The sequence below is a fragment of the Ailuropoda melanoleuca genome, chromosome 2, assembly GCF_002007445.2.
Source record: "Ailuropoda melanoleuca isolate Jingjing chromosome 2, ASM200744v2, whole genome shotgun sequence".
NCBI lineage: Eukaryota > Metazoa > Chordata > Mammalia > Carnivora > Ursidae > Ailuropoda > Ailuropoda melanoleuca.
In genome coordinates, this window is record NC_048219.1 from 147,521,216 (window position 1) to 147,544,248 (window position 23,033).

Genomic DNA, 23,033 nt, shown 5'->3' on the forward strand with positions numbered 1-23,033 from the left:
ATATATATAAGGGTTTGGGGCAAAATGCCACTTACAGCATTAGGCTATAGTTCTGTAGAGTACATATACAATAAGGGTAAAGACAGGAAGAGTGATGGCTTGTTCTGAATACTGAGATTGAGGCTTGAAAACTGAAGCCATAAAGAGATGTTTTAGGACAAATAAAACCAAAAGTAACCTCCAGTTTTTATGAGTTCTGTGTTCCAGGAACCCATTTGCTTTAATTGTTTAAAAACTTGATTTCATTTTCATTCCCAGAGGGGAAAAAAGAAGTAAAAATACTATTATAATCAGGCTCCTAGGTCAGCTTACAAAATGCCTATTAATGCAGCTAGACATACTTAGTACTTACAATATTACAACCATCTATCTAATGTTTATGAGGTCACTTTGCTGTCTCATTCTACCATCAGGTTGTGGTATTCTACAGTGTGGTCCTCTTCTTTCTTTCCTCTTGGATGTAATTTCTTTCTTTCAACTTCACTTTTCTTATAACCTATCACCTGTTATTTCATATTGGTGCTATGGGCATATCTTATGTTATGTATTTCGTATATGGTATGCTCCCTGAAAGCAGAGATCATATATAATTCACTTTGGATGCCCAGCATCTCTCTCAAGTGACTGGGCACACAGCTGGTAACTAAATGAATGGTTGTTGGATGAACAGCAGTTGTACAATAAATGCCAGCTTCATGAATGCATTTCAATTTCCAATCCAGTATACATCTGTGTATCAAGGATATCTTATCTTGTTCTAAAGAACTGACTACATGATGCATGGACCACCAAGCTATTGATGTATGTGGGTATCAGTGTGTATGCATGTGTGCACACACATAGAAGATGAAAATCTCTATCTTCCCTGAAAACACAATTAGCCATCACTATTAAAAAGCACTGTGATATTTGGACTGTTAAAATCAATTAGGATGGTATTTCTTATACTCATGTTATTACTTAGCTTCTTGATCCCATGTTATATGAATATAACCTTAAAGCTAGCCATACAGCAAAAGTTTGCTATATATTTCATTTTAAATTACATTTTCTACATAGGAAAAGTATGGTTATATTATACTTAATACCTATTCGAGAATAATGGGATTAGGAAGGAAGTATAAATATCAACCCATCTACTTACACTCCATGGAAGTGAATCAGTGTATAAAAGGTGAGCAAACATCTTAGCAACATTTCTCAATTTGTTTGTTTCCAAGCGATGGATGGTATCATACTGTTCTTTGAATATACTTTCAAAGGATTCCATGTATTCTTTTTTTAGCATGCAAAATCGCTAATAAATAAAAAAAATTGAATGTCAATACCACTAAAAATTGACTCTCAATACCATTATGAGCATATCAGATCCCTCTAAATTTATTGAATCAAAAATTAGTAAATATTTTGTATACCATATCACTCACTCTTTTTGTGCTGTCTGATGGAATGCTTAAAAAAAAAGTAGGTAATACATATCAAAACTATTTACCTGGGATTTATACGCTAAAACAAAATTATACAAGTAGCTTATCATAGACACATACATTTGCATACTATGCAAATATGTTTCTCTGTGGGTAGAGTTTAGACTTAAAAACTTATTTTAGTTCATGCTCTATTTTTGTTGCCTGAACACGTACTTGACTTCAGAAACTGCTTTGAGATTTTGAAAAGGCAACATTTAATTGTCCTCTTTGGGAAATTGTTACAAAGCATATAGAATTTCAAAAAGTTCTGGAAGAATCATATGCAATGTCAAGGCACTACAAAATGAAGCAGGAAACGAGGAAACTACAGAATCTGATGGGAAACCCGAGGAAGGAAAGAGCAACGAGCTTTTAGCAAACATTTGCTATTATATTAGACAAGACCACAAAGCAGACACATTAATTCACAATATTCATGTTAGGGATTCCCTTAGTGATTCTATTAAATTCCAAGAAGAAAAATGAGGCTGGAACTCACCCCAGCTAATAAGCCAAAAAATTTTTCATATGTCCTCTGTTGGGCACAGCAGTCAAGTATCATGTTGCAGAGTTCTTTCTATTTGGAAAAAAAAATTGCATTAATGATTGAGAACACAATGAATCCATGCTATATGATAATTTATCAATATGACAGAGACAGCCTGAAATGTTAAATAAGGTTTTAAACATACAAAACTTCCAAAGCTTTGTGAGCTTAAGTTATTAAGACAAAATTAATCTATATCAAGCCTATAGTTTTTTAAAGCCTTCAGCCTGACTGTTTCCATAGTCATCTATGCTAATTATATTGATTATAAAATTCTAAATTCATATTAAGTATGAACCACTCCAAGAAAATCTACTATATGAAACAGATACACCATGAAAAGATTGAACAGACTATTCTAAAAAGATTATGCACAAAATCTTTAGAAATAGAGATCATCAATACACCACCTAACAATTCAGTTATACACCTTTAAACTCAATTATTAAGGAATATATTTAATTAGTATGGAAAAGGTAGAACACAAGTCTTCACAGAAGCATAAATAAGCACAGCTACAACATTAACTTAAATGACACTCTGGTTAATGAAGAAAAAAATATTTTTAAAAGAACAAAGAAAAAAACACCTCTGGCTGGATTTTCTAGCCTCAAAATAAATGATATGCATATAGATCTAGCTATTGATAAATCTATACGAATAGATCAAATCATTCCATAACTGCTGGTGTAATATATTGTCTAAGCAGCTATTTATGTGCCTTGAAAACTCCTGTGTAAAAATTCTGTTGAACTAATAAATGCAAGAGTGAATCTAGGACCAGGAAATAACATCATCCCAAATGATTTATAATTTTAAAATACTGTAATGAAATATATATTATATCCATTTCACAGACAAAAAAACTTAGATAACATGGACAAATCAATGGAGACAAAATGAAAAAAGGCCTAAATTCATCTCTCACCACTGCTGTAGAAGTGACTAAATATCTTTCTACAAAACATTTACCAAAGAGTTAAAAATTATTTTTTCCAACTATAGTAACTGTATTTGTGTTCTATAAACAGAAAATATAATGTATAATATATAAATATATTTATTATATAAAATATAATATATATACCCTTTCAGTTCATTTTTACTTCTATTTAATGTTACATTTATATTTTCAATTAGCAATTTTGACATTCTGTCACATTTAACAATGTGAGATGCAACTAAGTAAATATTGTAAATATTTTTAAAACTTAGGTCTATCTATATTCATTGCATAAATCTATGTGCAAGAGGGAAGAAAAGGGTCCCAAAGAAGCACAGAACTAATACTCTATAACTGTGCTGTCTAGCATGGTAGCCCCTAGCTAATTAGTTAAATAACATTACATAAAATTAAAATTTTTGTCCTTTGGTCACATCAGCCACATTTTCAATACTCAAAAGCCACATGTGACTAGTGACTACTATACTCGACAGTGCAGAATACAAATATTTTCATCACTGCACAAAGTTATATTGGATAGTGCTGTTCTGGAAACTGATAATCTACTTATAGAACAATCTACTCAAAAGGCCTTCATTCACAATATGAAGTTGTTTTTAGATGTCGCTATATTGCTAAATTATTTTTTTTATGATGTCACCTCAATTAAATGGAATGCTTATCAATGTGTAAGTTCTGAAAAGATGTATTTTGTCAAAACTTAACATAGTTAAAATGAGGTTTTTCTGAATTCTGCCATATTATGTTAATTTGTGATATATTAAAATGTATTTTCAACTCTATTTCTACTAACACTGTATTTTACAATAACATAACAATCAGGTTTCAGACAATATAACATGGTAATATGCTGATAGCATTGCTAATAAAGCCAGTGCTACTTGCAAAACAAATTACTTTCTTCCCTAGACTAAATGCAATTATAAGAGTTATTCCCTGTGGCTTATGATAATTAAATATTTTAACATTTTAATTAAATATTATAGCAATTTTAGGAGAGTCTTTTGAGTGCATTAAAAGAGATGCACTAAGACATTTTTCCAAATGCTATCAAAATATGTTGAAGTTAGTTCTAGAACAACTATCCTCTGAATTAATATTAATAAAACTTATAATGACTTAATTATACTCCTCAAATAATGTGACAAGATCATACAGTAATTTCAGTTTCAATTATAATTTTAAAGGTTAATTCACTAATTTATTTCCTTTCAAAAGTGAACACATCAAGTACACCCAGGGTACAAACAGGCACACTTTTACTAATATACCAATAAACAAACTAAGAGGGAAAAAAGAACTTTTCAAATTTGAAAAGAATAATTTCTTCTCAAAATTACATACCATGGCATTTTAAGAAGAAATCCATAATCTAGAAAAAAATTAGTAAGTTTTTTCAAAGGCCAGACAGTAAATATTTTAGGCTTTAGAGGCCATAAGGTGTCTGTCGCAACCAGTTAATTCTGCTGCCATAAGACGAAAACAACTATACGCAACACACCAACCAATGAGCATGGCTGTATTCCAATACAATTTTATTTACAAAAATGGGTAGTGGGCCTGGGCCACAGTCTGCCAATTCCCGTAACAGATCATATTTAAAGCCTTAAGACAAAGCACTTACACCTAATGGTAACAGTGCAGATAGTCAATATCTTTTAGAAACAGAAACAGCCTAGAGTTGATATATTCACTCTGGCATCTCTGCTGGTCTACCATGTGTAAACCAGGGTGTGAAAAACAAAACCCCAAAAGCCTTAGCTCAAGTTCCAAGGATTTAAAATGTAGATGGACACGGAGCAATATAGATAAGAATGCAACCAGAAAAGAACACCCAAGATAATCTACTCAATCCAGTCTTTATCATTTTTGGCATTAGGGTTCTATGATACTTTGAACAGTGAAGTATATACTAAATTATAAGAATATGAGTCCCATGGACTAAGAGGGGGCTAATATGTACTGGGTTACTGATTCCCTGAAACTCTGTAGACAGTCTGACATGTAGTATATGTTGAATACATTTTGTTGAATTAATGAAGGAAAAAAAATGACAGATTCTTCTATATCCAATTAAAGCAACGTAACAACATGTATGGTGATCATTATAATTTCTACCAGAAAAGAATGCTTTAGTGCATTAAGTAGATGGAGTAGGCAATTCATTAAGGAAATTTCCTATTGTATCTTAAGCCACCATTTGATTTACAGGCAACCACTCAGAAATTCATGTAAAGTGCAGTGGGTCAGAGAGACTTCTTCCTTTTCCTGCATCCCATTTAATTCATTGCAATGAGTAGCATTTATGAAGCACCCCAGAACTAAGTCTTATTTTAAAATTTTAGAATATCTACATTAAAAAATGAATATTCAATACTGAGTTATTATTTCAATTCATAAAACCTATATTAACTGTCTTAAACATTTTTATAACCAACATTATTTCCTAATAGAAGAATAAAAGTATTAACTTACTGTCTGGCTTTCAGGGAACTCCATTTTCAGCAATTTGTGAGCACATTCTTCAAAATCTAAACTGTAGAGATAAAATGGTCACAATAGTTAGGCTAAAAATTTGCAGCGTTGTTAAACGATAGCACTCTTTTATAAACAAGGATCTTTAATAATTGTTTAAAATAACTTTTTTACTGTAACTTCACAGTACTGTATCATGTACATAGAAAATATACAGCTTAATTCTACAAAGAATGAAGTACTGAGACGTTACAACATGGATGAACTCTGATTTATGTGAAGTGAAAAAGTCAGATATAAAAGACCACATACAGCATGATTCCATTTACATAAGATGTCTGAAATGGGCAAATATATAGACAGAAAGCAGACAAATTTTTATGACATTGCTAAATATTTCCACTTATCTCTGACCCAAGTCAGGAAAAAATAGGTAAAAGATGTACCAGAGCCCAGCATGACACCTAGTGCTTAATCACATTTATAAGTTATCTTGATTCATACCCAACCACAGTGCTTCTATATTTAAAAAAAAATAAGTATAAAAATAGCAAATAACCAAAATCACTTACAAGGAAAAAAAATCTGCTTTTATATAACATTCATGTAAGTTTTATTAAAAATATTTCCAATATACTTAAGAGAATTATTAAATTTAATGTGAACTCAATACAGGAATAATGCTAATATATTTGTACTTTTTGTAGAATGTTCAAACCTTCATTCTTTTGATAACAACAGTGTAAAATAATCAGCCACTGAAACAGAATGGCTATGAATTTAGTTTTAGAGTTCATCTGATTCCTCAGCTTCTGATACTTACTGAGTTTCATAAGCACACTAGAGTAATAACCCAGGATGGTACAATGTAATGGAATTAAAAAAAAAAAGAAAAGCTAAAACGAAGAAAGAAATATATCAGAATGAGATTTTGCAAGAGGTAATATTAAAACATATCTGGCACTAAGATTAAAATATTAAACTGTAGGTGATAAACTTCAACAATATAGTAATATGACCAAAAAGTATTTTTAGTTTTAATTTTTTTAAAACAGAATTAGTATGCAGGAAAAATCCCTGCAAATTCTGAAAAATGAGTCAGTTAATAAAGAAAAATATTTTACAACTTTCTGTTTATCTAATAAGTACCAATGAGAAAGTCAGCTGTATGATAGTCTATTTTCCTTGTTCTTGTTTTATTTTAAAGTATTTGGTAACTCCCTACATCAAGATTGTTTTGAAGTTGTACTTAATGTAAATATTAAATGAATTAAATTTCCTTGACATTTCAGTTATCTTAGGTTGCTAAACCAAATGAATTTCAGGTTTAACACAAATAAAGTGACTGAAGGAAGGGTAAAGAAAAATAATTTTACATGATGCTAGTTTTTCAGCTGTGTTTACGAATGGTTTTGCTGATGTTTCCAATCTAAGAAACCTTGGTGGGAAAATGACAGACCCACCTCCCACTGATGGTGTAGCTTCAATAATGCAAAATCAGAGTGGAACATCATTTGAAAGCAATAACAAACAGGAATGTTTACTCTTCAATAACAAAATCAACTGTATAATTTTATGTTTTGTGTAAATGAGAGAGGGTCATTTAGGAGCCAGGACAAAAAGGAGGTAAGAGTACTGGTGAGATCAGTCAACAAGTCTAAAAGGAAAGAAATTAAAAAAATAAAATCATCACACAGTTTAGTTGTCAGACCTTAGTTTTATTTTTAAGATTTCTAAAAGCAAACTATATAAAGTGCCCTCACTGCCATTTGACTTGATGATTATATTCCATTCTTGACTTATATTACATTTGATAGAGACTGGTATACTGTAAACATAAGACTTCTGAAAAATACAAAAAACTGGAAAACACAGCCACAAAAAATCTGTAATTCAATCTCCTCTCAAGATAACCGTTGTTGATATGTTAATGTATCACTTCCAGAATCTGTCTACCTATTTAAACAGTTAAGATAATACTACTGGTACAGTACTATACAGTCTATACAGTTTTTGCCCCATTTCACATTAAGTCAAACCACTTGCCCACATCAATAACAATTCCCCATTAGCCTAACCTTCAATGGTGGCAAAAACTGGACATTTGATTATTTGTATTGGACAAGATGGTCTTTTTTTTTTTTTTTTTTACTGAACAATTCTCTGTCAATTTCTATTTCTTTAAGAAATATAATAAAAAAATGGTCAAATGGCAGGGACATTAAACTCCTGATTCATGTTTCTAAAAGGCTTTCCATAAAGAGCATATCAATTTAAATTCCCACCAATAATGTTTACCTGTATCTCACTAAAATCATTAATACTCAGTACTGTTGCTTTGAAAAAAAAAAAAAGTAAATCACTTCAGCTGGTTTAATGACCAATAATAGCACTTATTAGTATAGAGTGATATTTATTCAGTAACTTTATGATTCAGGATCCCAATACATGAATCCCTCAACCATGTCCTTTAAACATCTGTCTACCAAAGTTTTTGTGGTTCTTTCTAAAATACATATGAGATTTTAAGTATAGTAAACTTTGTCATATAAAAATTATTTTTACTAGGCATTCAGGACTTCAGAACTCAACAAATACCAAAACATAAAACAGTACTGCCGTTACTGGAGTTGGTACCACTCTGTAATCGTGACTGTCACCTGTCCAATGCTTTCATTCTTCAAATTGTTTGTGTGGTTCAAGGATTATCAAGGTTTGGTAAACTAAAAAAACAAGTTTCTTTTAAGTAATTATCCAAACAGCTCCAATGTAACTCTTCAAAGTTAATGTTAACAGCAATATTAAAACAGTGAATCTGCTGTTTACAACAGATTATTGTTGGATTTCTAAAAAAGGATAAATGAAAGGTCAAACTCTAAGAATTTTTACCTATAACAAAAAATTCTCATTTTCCACTTCAAATTTGTATGAAAAAATAGTTAATAGATTTTTCTTTCATGTGAAAGGCAAAGAAATAGGTAAGCATAAACCAAAAATATTTCTAGCCAACGTTTTGCTTTTTAAAACATTTCTCTTTCTGAAGATGAATTTAAGCCAAGAAGTTTTCAGACAGAATAAAAACAGGATGACTCCTACATATGAATCATTTTTGCTATTACATCATACTAAATGGAAATATACAAAACCTAGTAAGAAAACAAAACTGAGAAAACATTCCTCCTCCGGTGCAAAATGTAAACACTGTGCCCATTAAACCAATAGGCTGATTCGCATAAAAAACAACAGATGTACTAAGCATTTAATATTTCATTTATTTTTCTTCCAAACCAAACTCATAGCCTTCAAAGGGAATAGGATATTCACATGACATCACAGTAGTTCTTACTTAACATTACTTCAAAGGGTTCTCAAAACCTTCCTAATTCCTATTTCCATTTATATTCATTTCCATCTGTACAAAAAAAAACCAGTGTCCAAAAGTTATCATAACAGCACTTCTCTGCTTAGAATCTGAATGAGAAACCAAATAAAAAAAATTAATTTCCACTACAATTACATACTGTGCCAGCTCTATAACACAGAGTTGTCTTCAGGTTTTTATTAGTGATATTTAACTATAAGGACTGACACAGTTAAAAATACCCATTTAATTATGTAACACAATTAGACCTTCCAAATAAATAAAGATACTTTTCTCTTGAAGTAAAGAACCAACAGCAGGGATCTATGAAGATGGGCAGGTAGTCTGAGAATCCCTGAAATGGTATCCAGTTTTCTGTCATCAGATTCTAAAAATACCATCTTCTTGTCCATCCCCTATCAAAAATAAGGCTCAACCGAGCTACAGTATCTTACCTTGACTGAATAGCAAGATAAATTGTACGACGAAATGAGACTAGATTAATTTCTGTTTTGTCATGAATAGTCACTTTTTGTCCTGAAAAAAATTAAACATAACAAAATTATGAAACGACAAAAATAAATGTGAAGGACTGAAAATGCATCTCTAGATAATAATTTTTCATAAATATTTAGAATCTACGAGTTTAAGAATAATGTTCTTTTCTACAGTGTAAAATAGTATTTGCAGAGCTCAAAGTAGCCATTTCTAGTCTTCTGCCATATCTTAAGAGTGTTTTAATAACTTTTGTCAGTTCAAAGAAGTCCAGAATCAAGCCAGAAATATTATTTTTGTTTCTGTGTCGCCTGCTCATTTAGACATTATAAAAGGCAGCACTCATGCTGTTGTTTGGTAAAATATTATTTCTAGAATTATAAACAGTATCTTGATAATTTGGAAGAACTGTAAATCATGGGTAGAAATTCAGTTTCAGAGAACACTAGGTCATCATGACAAACTAGATGGGTCCAATATAAATATGTGTATTTGTCAAAATTTTCTCTTATCTAATGCATGACAACTTCCCCTATAAATATTTAGTAGTTCTTATTTGAACAGTATTTTCACACAAAACAAAGAAATTCTAAAGCTAAATGTAGTACATAGTTAGGAAATGTTTTAAGTAAGAAAGACACTGAAAAAAAATTGAATTTATTTTTATAAAATATGTTGTAGAAGAATAATTACACTTTAGGACAGAACTAAAATATATTATGTCCTAAAAGGGAAAGACATACTTTTAATTATTTTCAAATATGCAATATAAGTAAAAAATGGCCAGTCTTATGTACGTTCTGATGTTTTAACTAAGACTTAACCAAAATAAAGTTCTGAGGTTATTTTTCTGTGAAATAAAGCAATCAAAGCTGAAGAAGAACATCATGCTTGCTTTGTGCAAACACAGCTTTTGGCCTCCCCACTCTATTTTGCCAAAACGAATAGCAAACACCTAGCTGCTCTCATCTGTCATCTTCACGTCAGGGTTGCAGAAAATGTTCATATGTATGCAACACGAATGCATCTTTTTCACGATTTATACTCAAAGGCATAAAATACCAAATTAAAATTATGCAGATATTAAAAAAAATGATTTCCTTGTTTAATACTTTTACACCAGAGTTTTTCAACTTTAGCAATACTGACATTTTGGGCTAGATAATCCTCTGTTGTGGTGGGGGCAGTCTTGTGACTTGTAGGATGTTTCACAGCATCGCTAGCCTTCACCCACTAGATGCCAGTAGCAGCCCCTAGCCCTCCACAGACTGGGAACCCCTATTTTAGAGGATTACATTAGAATTAATTTAATTTCAGAGTATTTTACAGTACTACGTGAATGAGCTATACTTTTACCTTCTTCATTTTCTTCTCCCTCTTCATCCTCTTCTTCCTCTTCCTCTTCACTACTTCCAGCATCTTGGTCTGTGTTTGAGTCACTATCTCCCTCATCAAGAATTTCTATCAGAACAAAGTATGAGAAAATATTAATGAGCAAGTGATACACATGAATCTCATTCTGAGAAGATAATTCTCAGTTCACCGAAATCCATAGTGGCTATAGTTTATCACCCAAAAAAGTGAGCACAGGGGCCTTGTGTTATTGCCCAGGTGGTCAGAAAGCCATAGATACCGTTCTTCTGCCAAGTAGAAAATGGTCATAAAATAAGGAAGGGATGAGAAGAAAAAAAATAAGTAGATGAAGGTTTTCCAAAAGAGCAAGAGCACCGGAAAAACAAATTATGAATGGAAATCAGTATATTGGAGTCAAAATATTATTATAGTTCAGCATCAGAAAGGAGACAGTCTATTATACAAAGCTAAGGCTAGATACAGAAAACAAGAATTTAGGCTTTGAAAGACAAAGAAGGGAGAAAAATAATTGCATAATTTAGTGTTGACTTTAGATAAACAGTAATGAGATTTTTATTCTGATGTATACTTATTAAATAGAATGTTACAATTAATCTCTAGACTTTCCATATGTCAACAGAAACAGAGGTTTAAAAGCCTTTAAGAAATTGTCAAGATGAGCACTTCACTGGAAAATCACTTCTTAAAATACAACTTATGTCTAGAACTGGATGACAACAGAGATGTAAATAAGAGACTACATAAGGCTAGTCATTATATTAATAGTTAACAAATGAAAAAAACTAAAGTTATATTTTGCCCAGTGGTGTGTGCTCTACTGATCTGATAAAAGATTTTACAAACCTGGCTAACACTTCACTTTTGCATTTCTTTTAAAATCAGAGTTTTTAAGATAAAGTTTTAGGGTGAACTTACTTTTAGGGAAATTCTAATTTCTTATATTTAACTGAACACTATAAATCAGGAGCTACATATAATATTTAAAGCTAGCAGAAAACTTCATACCTTGAAAAATAAATCGTTTTATTAAAACAAAGAGTTGTCATTCAGCCCTTAGCTGACACACAAATCCCAAGAATATCTCTAACAAATTTGACTTCAAGAAATAACCTAAAGTGTCTGTTTCCTATTACACAATGTGGCTTAGACAGACTTTTAAGAGAGGAAACTATTTAGTATTCAACAGTAGGAAGACAGGCACTCCTGCTGTCTTCCCAAATGCTGTAAGACCTAAACACAAGTGCACCTGGGTCACTCTAAGGTGCTAATTACTAAAGCTGTGTCTGCTTCCTGCTGTGGCCATTTTTTAATGCCAGATCTAGATGAACATTTTATGAAAGAATGAAGGTCAAATGAATTGTCTAGTCGTTTACATCATCCTCTCCTCATCTCTCCACTTGAGAATCTACTTACTGAAATCACTTAGGCAATGACAACTGGATTTCATTAACTGAATGAAGCAGCAGTTTCAAGTACAGTCTTGAGTCCCTGGGGGATTGGTGAGACCTGCCAGGTGGTCTGTGAGGTCACAACTATTTTCATAACAACACCCAGACATTATCTGCCTCTTTTCTGTGCTGCCATCTACAAGCATCCAAAAGCAATGGGAGTTGAAGCTGCTGCAACCTGAGCACAAGTCAAGGCACCAAACTGCACCAGCCATCACTGTGCTCTCTACTGCCATGTTCTTGGAGGCGGGAAAAGAGCCACTTTGACCTGAGGATGCCCTTGAGGAAGTAGAAAACCGCTCATTTCACTCAGCCCTGAAGTGTAAGCATACATATCATCTGAACAGCAAAACATGAATTCATACACAGAGCTTCTGTTAAAAACAGATGCACAATGGTGATGGTTATCGCAAAGAAAAGCACTTGTGCGACTCTTTGACTTGCAAGGACAATTAGTGATGTTTTCCCTTTTTACTTGAAAGAATGGCTGGCAAACTATAGTTGTTAGGCATTTGGCAGACGTTTTCTCAAATATAAACAAAGTGAGACTGTCACCTCAAGAAAAATAATTAACAGTATTTACAACCATGATAAAATAGGAGTTCCCAAGAGAAAATTACAATTTTGGAGAAATCGGATCCATTCCTGTGAGCTTGATAGCTTCCCAATACTTAGACATCTCTGATGAGGTAGGTGGCAATAGTAATAAATGTGATTTCTTGATATTGTGTTAATTTAATTTTGATAATGCTAACATGTTAACACTTAGAAGATATGCATAACTGAGTGAACTGATATTTACTAAATGACCAATGAAATATGTTGCAAAATCATGCATGGGTAAAAGATCCATGGATTTTAATGTAATAGAGTATGATAATTCATGAATATTGTTTCAGGTTTCACATTGCAACTAATCTTGGAGAAACAATTAGCTTTTAAATACTGGCACAGTATTAAGCAAGAATATACAGACTATCTGAAAAGGTTATTAAAATACTTCTCTTTTTTCCAAATACATATTATCCATGAGGCTAAATTTTCTTCATATACTTCAATGAAAACAACCTATTGCAAGAGACTGAAATCACAATACGAAAATCCATCTCCTATTAAATCAGACATTAAATTGTATAAAGTATATAAAACATGCCAGTTTTCTTAAATTTCTTTGTTTCATAAAGTAGTTATTTTCATAAAGTATGTAATGTATAACACTGCTATTACTGTTATTTTGAAATGATTTGATAAATATTTTTAATATTCTCAGTTTTAATTTCTAATAAAGTAAATGTCAACAGATGTAACCCACACAAATAAAAGCTCTTTGGAGTACTAGATAATTTTCAAGAGTATAAAGGGAACTTAAGTTCAAAGAGTTTAAGTCTACAGTAAAGAAAAGTACTACTTTCCTAGCATTGCTCAACCACTGATATCCTAAAGAAATGGAAGCGGAGTTTCCAAGTTTAAAAAAAAAAATCATACATGAGTCTGATGCTCAACTGGCTGAGCCACCCAGGTGCCCCTATATAGATATACTATAGATAAAATATTCCATAAATAGATAAAAATTATTAGATAAAAAAACCAAAATAGATAAAAATTCCATAAAACCATTTAGGATCTTTGAGTGATACTGTAGAAAAAGAAGTTCATAAGAAGGCAAAATGGGTCTAAGGAATTCTCCATGTTTAGAAACTAAATTGTAATAGCAAAAGGAATCTGGCTATGCAGTGAAATGCCCCCACGGAAACTGGCGCTTAAGGAGAACAATCTATTTATTGTACCAGATTTTTAGAAAAATGTAGAAATGGAAAGCTGCTTGCACCTTACTTTCTACTTCATTCTACTTCCAAGCCTCACTAAAGCATAGAATTCAGGAAGTGACAGAGCTCTAGGCCTCCTGCTGTCTTCCTGAGAGCTTTCAGAACAGTAAGTACTTCTCACATAAAATCACAACTCAAGGGAAATGAACTCATAAAACTATAATTATAATATAATTATATACGTAGCCCTGAAAATTAGCCTTAGAAGAAAAAAGATGCAAATATTTAAAAAAAAAAAAAAAAGGATCACCTAAATACTTGCCCTATAATACAAAGCACTTTATTTTATTTATCCTTAAACAGGTAACATTTACATCAAACAAGTAATTTGTGCCAGGTCACTTAGCTAGTAATGGCACAGACAAAATACAAACCAAAGTCTGTCCAAAGTTAGTGCTTATAATATATTGATGACATATGAATAATAATAATCATCAATTTATTAGTTTATTGAGCACTGACAGTCTACCTGGAATTGTGATTTATTTTAATAGGATATCAATCTGCTCTCAAGAAATAGAGTACAGCACTTTATAATAAAAGTATAGCATCTAGTTGAATATTAAATTGGACATCAACTTAAGCACCAATTCTTGAGTGGTAGTGAAGTTAAAATAAGGGCCACTAGTAATATATGAATATTTCTTCTTTTTTTTAAGACTTATTTATTTATTTTAGAGAGAGAAAGAGAGAGCAAGCGTGCGCAGATAGAGGGGAAGAGGGAGAGGGAGAGAATCTCAAGCACACTCCCCACTGAGCACGGAGCCTGCCACAGGGCTCAATCTCAGGACACTGAGAGCACGACCCGAGCCAAAGCCGAGTCTGATGCTCAACTGACTGAGCCACCCAGGTGCCCCTATATAGACATTTTTAAGAGGAATGAGACTTAAGGGCTGTATAATTTAAACAGAGGGAAAGAGGACAGGGACAATGAGGTAAATAATTTAGAATGAAGTAATACCACAAACAAGCGCCAGAGAGAAAAATAATGCATGGGTAAACAGTGAAGAGAATGGCTTCATAATAGAGATTTCATTATGTCCGTGATCTAAACCTTTCTATCAGTATTATATAACTACATGAATTGCTTCTACTTATCCAAAATAGATTATAAAATTCTACATACCTTTCTTAATTGCTTTGTACTTCTCTTCATTCTCCATAAAATTAGGATCCATCTTGAAAACATCTTAAAAAAATAAATTAAAAATTGTTTATTTTCTATATTTACATTTGTTGGTGCCCCACTTCCCAACTCACCCTGTACCCACCCCTCCCAGACTCAGACTCACTAAGAACATCTTCTGGATTATAGTCATCCTCCAGAGGGAGCATATGGGTGAACTGATCATCTTCTTCCACTAAGTCAAGTCCTTCTAGGATAACAGGGTGGTCCTTGAATCCATCCTTCCGTACAGCAAACATCACTTCAATCATATACTGAACTCTTTTGTCAATTTCAGACTCATGGAGAATGTTTCGGAGGCGCTCAAATATAGCTAAAGTTAAAATGAAAGAAAAAAGCAATAAAATAAGCAAAAGATATTATCATACTCAAACAAAAATCTCAGTATCAAACCAAGGGCATATACTTACCATTGATTCCTCTTGGTGACACTTGTGTTAATTTGAGGCCACATTCCTTGAGAAAACCAATAGCTACTTCAACACTATCATCTGTTGGTCTTTCCAGGAGCAAAGTGAGCATCTCCAGGCATAAAACTTCATGTGCCTTAAACAGAATGAAGACATATGGAATTGAGAAAATGCTTTTACATATACTAATCTACTATTGATAGTAATTTAAAAAATTAGCAAATCTGGTTTTTGCAGATGATGAGCAAAGTTTTAGAATGCATACAGAAATACCCCAAATATGGGATACAATTTTTCTTTCACTCTCATTACGTGTTAAAAATTTCCAGATGATTGTTCCAAAAATCTAAATTGATTACATTAAATACAACTATTTGATTTATCTCCAAAAGAAATAATTCTTATACACTATATATAGGAAACAATATAATATCTACAGGAAATGCCATAATTAGCTTCAAAATAGAAGTTAAAAATTACACTACACTTTCTTCTAATGCCCTTCTTCACAACCACAACTCTTTATATCCATTTCCTAGCTCATTCTATCAGTAATTCTGTTATACAGCAAACAGTTCTTAAATTACACGAATAATTTAATCAGGAAATATCTTAACTGTTTCAGGTACTCAAGGATGGTTTTGAAATACTTCCCTCTTTTTTTTTCCCCCCACTAAATCAAGTTATTGACACTGGCTATGTTCAAAAATTAATACTTAAAAACAATGCCAGGTAGGGTGGGAATAAAATTCTATTGAACAGGTTTGCTGTGAAAAGGAAAGGTACTTGGAAGCATTTTCAAGACACCATATGTATGCCTTCCTAAGGTCGGATACTTCTTTGAGATGGGGAAGGAAACAGTCTAAGTCTTAACTTAGGAAAATATCCCTTCCATTGAGCACAACATCAAAAATACATATTGCTTTTATTTTGTGGGACGGTGGTAACAGTCTTACATCAGTGATAAGAAAATATTGCCCTGTACCAAAGTTGGAAGATCTAAAATATTTAACATTTTTACTGTTTTGTGGCAATGACAAAAATATCTTCAATATAAATGAATATACATTCAAAAACTAAAACTTACTGTCTGCGTTTTCACATAGATATGTGAAATTAAGTCTCCATGGTCTTAAGAAGCAAGTTATCATTGTAATAATTTAAACTCATTAGGTTAAAACCTAATGGGTTTTTAAGAATGAATATGGGAAAGAACTTCTTGTAGGAAAGAATTAAAATAATTAATGGCAGATAAATAAGATCAAATGTGACTTCAAAATTCTTCCTCTTATATAATTAAACATAATATACATCTGAAGGAAACCTTTGAGTATGAATAAGAGCAATTCTGTTATTTTTAAGTTTAAATAGAAGCTAACTCAAAACTCTCAAATAAAAAAACCTCTCAAATAGATGAATGGATGAATACAAAATAAACAAAAAAACTGAACAATAAGACAAAATTACTTGTAATTAAAACAGATTAAAATTACTTCACTTATATTTTATAAACTGATTATTTTTTTTTAAGATTTTATTTATTTATTTGAAAGAGAGAGTAAGAGTGAGAGAGAACATGACTAGGAGAGAGAGAGGGAGAAACAGGCTCCCCACTGAGCAGGGAGCCCCATGTGGGACTCGATGCCAGGGCCCTGAGAGCATGACCTGAGTGGAAGGCAGATGCTTAACTGACTGAGCCACCCAGGCACCCCTATAAACTGATTCTAAGAATATAGTATACATTATATACTATGTTCTTGCAGAGAAAATATATTTTTTTATAGAACATCAGAGTATTAAATTCTCATGAACAACAGGTACAGGTGAAAAGAGTGGAAGAAAACAGCAACTTTACTGTCTTATAAATATGATTAAATTACATTCTTTGAAGGAATATTTGTAGTTGAATAACCATGTACAATATTAAGAGGCAGATCAATTTGATAAAATACCTGTTCAGGGTTCCTTTTTATATTTAAGAATATTAAACACATTAAGTACAGTTTTTTTTTTTTTTAAAGATTTTATTTATTTATTTGACAGAGAGAGAGACAGCCAGTGAGAGAGGGAACACAGGCAGGGGGAGTGGGAGAGGAAGAAGCAGGCTCCCAGCAGAGGAGCCTGATGTGGGGCTCGATCCCAGGACTCTGGGATCACGCCCTGAGCCAAAGGCGGATGCTTAACGACTGAGCCACCCAGGCGCTCCTAGTACAGTTTTAAAACTAAAATATCATCCAAGATACTTTTCTGAAAGACTACAAGGCAAAACAAAGAGATGTGGCACTGAAGTGGCATCAAGCATGTGATGTCTAATACCACTGAACGGTATCAAATTTTGAGAATTACTTACCACATTTTGGTTAATAAGATGTGCCACGAATTTTGAAGCAGTAAGACAAAGTTGCTGAAAAGTGAAGACAGAGACAATGTTAGTCTATAAACTAAAACCAATCTTCATTTAACTACTAAATCTATAGCTTATTTACACACTCTATTTAAAATACGTACTACACAAGGATAATTTTTATAATATAAGAAAGTTATAAGATAAAAACTATTACATGCAAAATAGTGCCATTTCTGGCTAAATAATTATAATTCTACAGTTAAAGCCATTATTTTTGTGGCTCATCATTAGTGGCTAGAGATATTTAATGGAACAAAAAAATGTTATCATGAAATGCAGTTTTTAAAAAGAATCCGACATAGCAATCAACATTGCTTATCACTGTTGATACTAGATTATTAGTCTGTCCCTATGTGGCAGTTGACTTACAAGACCATCATATATACCTTATCATTTCTTCGATAGCCTTTTCGGAAATTAAGAATTAACCTCTTGAGGATTAATTCTCCGATCTGTGGAAATTTTGAGTTGATAATTGCCACTAACGCTGCATAAACATGGGTGAAGATTGGAGAAGCACTCTGTGCTTGCAAAACAGATCTAGAGAGCAGGCCTCTGTATAAAAAAGAAAAAAAAGAAGAATCAACTTCTAACCCATTTTGAAATGAGCACTGTTCTATATGGATTTGATAAGGGGAGAGATGCAAAGTTATTTCTAGCAATGTAATGACAAATAGTTGCTGGACTGCCAAAGAAGGAAGACAATATCTTAATAGTTACCAGGTTTAACTTTGAGAACTGAATCAACAGAGTAGAAAATGAGAAAAGAAAACCCAGTGCTTATATACTGTAAGATCATAAACAACCCATATAGCCTCTGCTGCTTTCTGACTAAAATGGGAGAGCACTACCTACCTACCTTTGAGGACAGTAGTTGCCTCTTGGTCAACTTTCTATATCCCCACAACAGGTTACACCTTACTTTATATGCCCCCTCACCAATGTTTTGGAGATGATAAATCAGGGTCATGTGGAATGACACAGGAAAACATCCCACAGATTTCAAAATAAAAAACAGAGTATAAAATACTTCTATTTCCTGATCCTTTTAAAATCACAGTTAAAACTACACAAAAAAAGACTGTCATTTCCTTCTGCTTTTCTAAGATTTATCACTGATCTTTCTCATTTCTTTTACATTCTCACTTTGCTTTCACTAGAAAATTATATATATATATATACACAAATAAAATGTTCATTATTTCTTATGAGTTTAAATTATTGGAAGTATTCAGTAAATAAATGTCTGCACAAAAATCACTATGTGATATCAAATTTCAAAAAGCAAAAACTGCACAGTTTCTAATGGTGAAGTACAAGTTATTTGTTAGTAGCTTACATTTTTACAAGAACTGCATTTTAAATAATTATGCTCGACTACTACTGAAGTAGCACAATAAATCAATGATTATTGTCCATGTAAATACTATGTTCATTTGAACAATTGCTGTGAAATACTATGAATAAAGTAGCTGATGCTTACCTTCCTCTAACTATGTTTTCTTGAAGAAGTTCTTGAATAATAATACCTATATTAGAAATGTTGACTTTGTTGATAAGACCATTGATTGACTTCTTTAGGGCCTCCCAGCTCATCCTCTGGTACGCTAAGCTAAAAAGAATTGATTTTAATAAAGATGAAAACTTAGTCAACAATTACAATAACCCGAGATTATAGTAAGAACCTAAAAAATACTTAAGTTCCTTCGTTTTTAACATTACTTTCATAAAATGACCTCAAAGTAGAGTAAAATACTATATGAATACCTAAACCTATATTTGATGTTCTGTACATATGCTCAACTATAGATCACTTCTCTTTAATAAATAATAAAATTGTATAAGGATATGTAAGGATAATGTTTTGTTCTTATGTCCATGTATATTGGAAATTATAATATTCATTAGATTCAATACATACTTATCTTACATTTAGTTAAAACTGTCTTTAAGGAAAATATTTTAAAATGACAACTTTTAAAAATTTTAAATTATGATATGAAATACCTAAATATAAGCCATAAAAAGGAGATTTTTATTATGTCTTTTCTTATAAAACATAAGGAAAACAAAATTAAATATTTTAAACTGTAAAGAAATGGTAATAATTACAGGAAAAGGGAAAGTCATATGATATCATGGGGCTGAAAGACTTGTATTTTAAAGAACATCTCTGCATTTAGGCAGTAGTCCCACATCTGTATTGCTTTTTTTTTTTTTTAACTTAGATCTTAGGCAATACTTTAGCCTAACTGGGTTTGTTTAGGTTGAACTTGATAAAACCTAAGGTCTTTTAAAGCTCTATAATTCTATGGTTTTTATATTTATTTCTCTGTGGAATATGATATCAGATGCAGAAAGTCTGATCTTTTTCATCTTCCTTATACTTTTCTGGCAGTCTGGTGAAGCTGAACGACTTCTTGGAACAATATATATAAATATATAGGATTACAAAGGATACCAACCATATTTAAATAGTTTTCAAAGCATGAAAAGAAAAAAAGTTTGATACAGAATTCTATGTGCTTTTTAACACATTAAATAACAAGAAGTGGTGGTAGGCCTAATAACTTCTTTAATTTCCAAGTAGCATGGCCATAAGCAATACTTTATGAGATATTTGCTGTAAATACTCTTAACATACTACAATCTGGGGCCTACATTCCTGACAGAAAGAAATGCTAAATTTTAGTTAGAGATAAGCAAAAATAAAGATGCAATTTTTTCTTTCCATTTACATTCATGGATTGCCTAAATTCCTTTATGGACCTCTTGAAGGTCTGTTGGTTAGGGATCCCTGTTCTGGAGTGGTAAATCAAGGGAGAGGTGGTGAGAGCAGTCTATCCTGGTGGGGAAGAGTACTTTATCACTGACAGTGTCCTCAGCAGACAGTGAGAACAAAAAGCAGACTGACTTGCAGTTAATTATATTGTTTTTAAATTCCCTAAAGATCATGTACTCCCTAAATGCCTGCATTTGAGGTGGGTGCAACGCTTCCAGTGGGTCCCAACCCCAACCCTTTGGTATGCTACTATTTGAGAAACAAGATCAATGGCTTAAAAACTAGCTTAATTAGTAAGACTGCTGATACATAATCACAATCTTTATTAAACCTTGGTAATAAAACAAACAAACAACATAATCAAGTACAGCTGTACTTCCTAATTAAGCCTACAATTCCCCTGACTTAGTATCTACTAAAAGGGAAGTCTACAGACTTCTCTTAAGAAACTTCTACTTCTCCTTGTCCCCTTTACAGCCTATGAGCAGATTTAAACTATATATAAAATTATCTTCCAGAAATCTGTGTAAAATTACATATACTGGGGACTCTTCTCCACACACTTTATTTATAAGGAAGTAGGAGTTGGCTTAATAACAATGTTTCTGGTCTTTTATAACTAGAATTGGTTTGGACTGGACTGGAGACAATGACTCTCTCACTAATAATGCTGCCATTAGTGCCTCCTCCTAAGAGCAGAGAACAGAAAGCAGAATGCCTACATGCTCATGAAGCTCCTGCTAACCATAGAAGCCATCTCCAAATCCCTTCAAATGTAACACTGCAGGCATCACTACCACGTACTGGAATATTACACATACAGAGAAATTGCTAATTAGTTTTAAATTTAATGTCATCTAATGTCCCTTTCTAGCTCATAAATTTTAAAAATTTTATTTCAAATACTTATACTTTATATAAATCACTTTTCTATCTCAAGCTAATTCATAGAGTAAATTTAGATTTCATTTATGTAAGGGTCTCAAGTACTTTCAAGTAGCCATTAAAACACCTATGAAAGATGTGGGAATACTCTTTCTTGGCTCACCTGGAAATCTGTTTTTCTTAAAGTCTAGCTACCCTCTATCCCAATCTTTTTTTTTTTTACCTAACTGGCAACTGAGTGACCATTTCAATCCTGGACCATACTTTTCATAATTATCCTCTCATTCTGCTAGAGAAAAAGGTCCTGGAAACTTAGCAATACTTCCATAGATAGCTCCTCTCATCTCACTTATTTTGAAAAGGAAGTGAAGGTACTTTGAGGGTGAATGTTCATTGGTGAATTGTGATTATTTGCCTTAGCAAAAATTATAGTCTAAGATGGTATGGTCTAAGAAAACTATGGAGTAGAGAAGATTCAACTTCATTTCATAGATTAGTATAGGGGTTGGCAAACTACATCCCTGACTCAAAAGCAGCCTACAGCCCATTTTTGTAAAAAGAAAGCTTCACTGGAACACAGTCACACTCATTTGTTTACATATTACCTATGCCTGTATTCACTACTACAGCAGAGCTGAGTAGCTGCAACAGACACAGAACACTGCACAAGCCTAAAATATTTAGTGTCTGGCTGTTTACAGAAAAAGTTTGCCAACTCCTGGTTTAGTACAACTGGAAAGATCGATTTTAGTTCTAAAATATCAATAATTCTCTTGATTATCTATGAAAAATGGACACTACTTATAGGCATGCATATAACTATAAATGAAATAGTTTGAAAATAGTAAAAATAAAAGATCTTTCCTCAACCCTTTTTGATTTAATTCATGTAAAAAAATAAAGAAGTTGAGCTAATGTCAGGGTAAAGAGTAAGCAGAGCTCTGAGGGAGCTTATGGAGTAAAGAAGAGAAATATAATTTGAGGTCTCTACCATTGTGGACTAGTAATGTAAACTTTCAATAGCCAATGTTAATTAGACCATAGTTGACTTTTTTTCGACGAGGGTATCACTGCTTTGTATATTCAGTAGTATTGACATGCCTGTTTTTATCTGTAATCTGCTCTTGCATCATCCTGAGCTTTGCAGGAGGAATATATGCTCCACCGGTGCGAGTAAGAAGAGGATCCAGCTCATCTTTCTTCTTCTTTGCAGTAGGTTCATCCTGAGCAGAGGAACTCTGGGTTACTGATGGTTCTGGGCTTCTTCTCCCAGGAGTTGGAGACTTCCGAGACCTTTTACGATCCATATCTCTTTCTCTTTCTCTGCGTTTTTCTCGGTCCCTACTCCTGTAATATTAAATTTTTTTTAACGGAGAAAAGACAATATAAATTACATTCTTTATT

The 23,033-nt window shown here is 32.5% G+C and overlaps 1 protein-coding gene across 1 annotated transcript in view; it reads right to left on the minus strand.

The window, feature by feature from the left end:
* The window catches only part of CWC22 (CWC22 spliceosome associated protein homolog), a 39,409-nt gene that overhangs the window by 7,852 nt on the left and 8,524 nt on the right, over positions 1 to 23,033 (minus strand). Inside the window, exons 4-15 of the mRNA XM_034654811.1 lie at positions 22,731 to 22,976; positions 19,446 to 19,574; positions 18,349 to 18,517; positions 17,906 to 17,959; positions 15,556 to 15,691; positions 15,252 to 15,458; positions 15,086 to 15,148; positions 10,668 to 10,772; positions 9,272 to 9,353; positions 5,456 to 5,516; positions 1,969 to 2,046; positions 1,145 to 1,297 (exon numbers count right to left, since the gene is read on the minus strand). Of these exons, the coding sequence (XP_034510702.1) occupies positions 1,145 to 1,297; positions 1,969 to 2,046; positions 5,456 to 5,516; positions 9,272 to 9,353; positions 10,668 to 10,772; positions 15,086 to 15,148; positions 15,252 to 15,458; positions 15,556 to 15,691; positions 17,906 to 17,959; positions 18,349 to 18,517; positions 19,446 to 19,574; positions 22,731 to 22,976 (1,483 nt within the window). The remainder of the gene's footprint in view (positions 1 to 1,144; positions 1,298 to 1,968; positions 2,047 to 5,455; positions 5,517 to 9,271; positions 9,354 to 10,667; positions 10,773 to 15,085; positions 15,149 to 15,251; positions 15,459 to 15,555; positions 15,692 to 17,905; positions 17,960 to 18,348; positions 18,518 to 19,445; positions 19,575 to 22,730; positions 22,977 to 23,033) is intronic.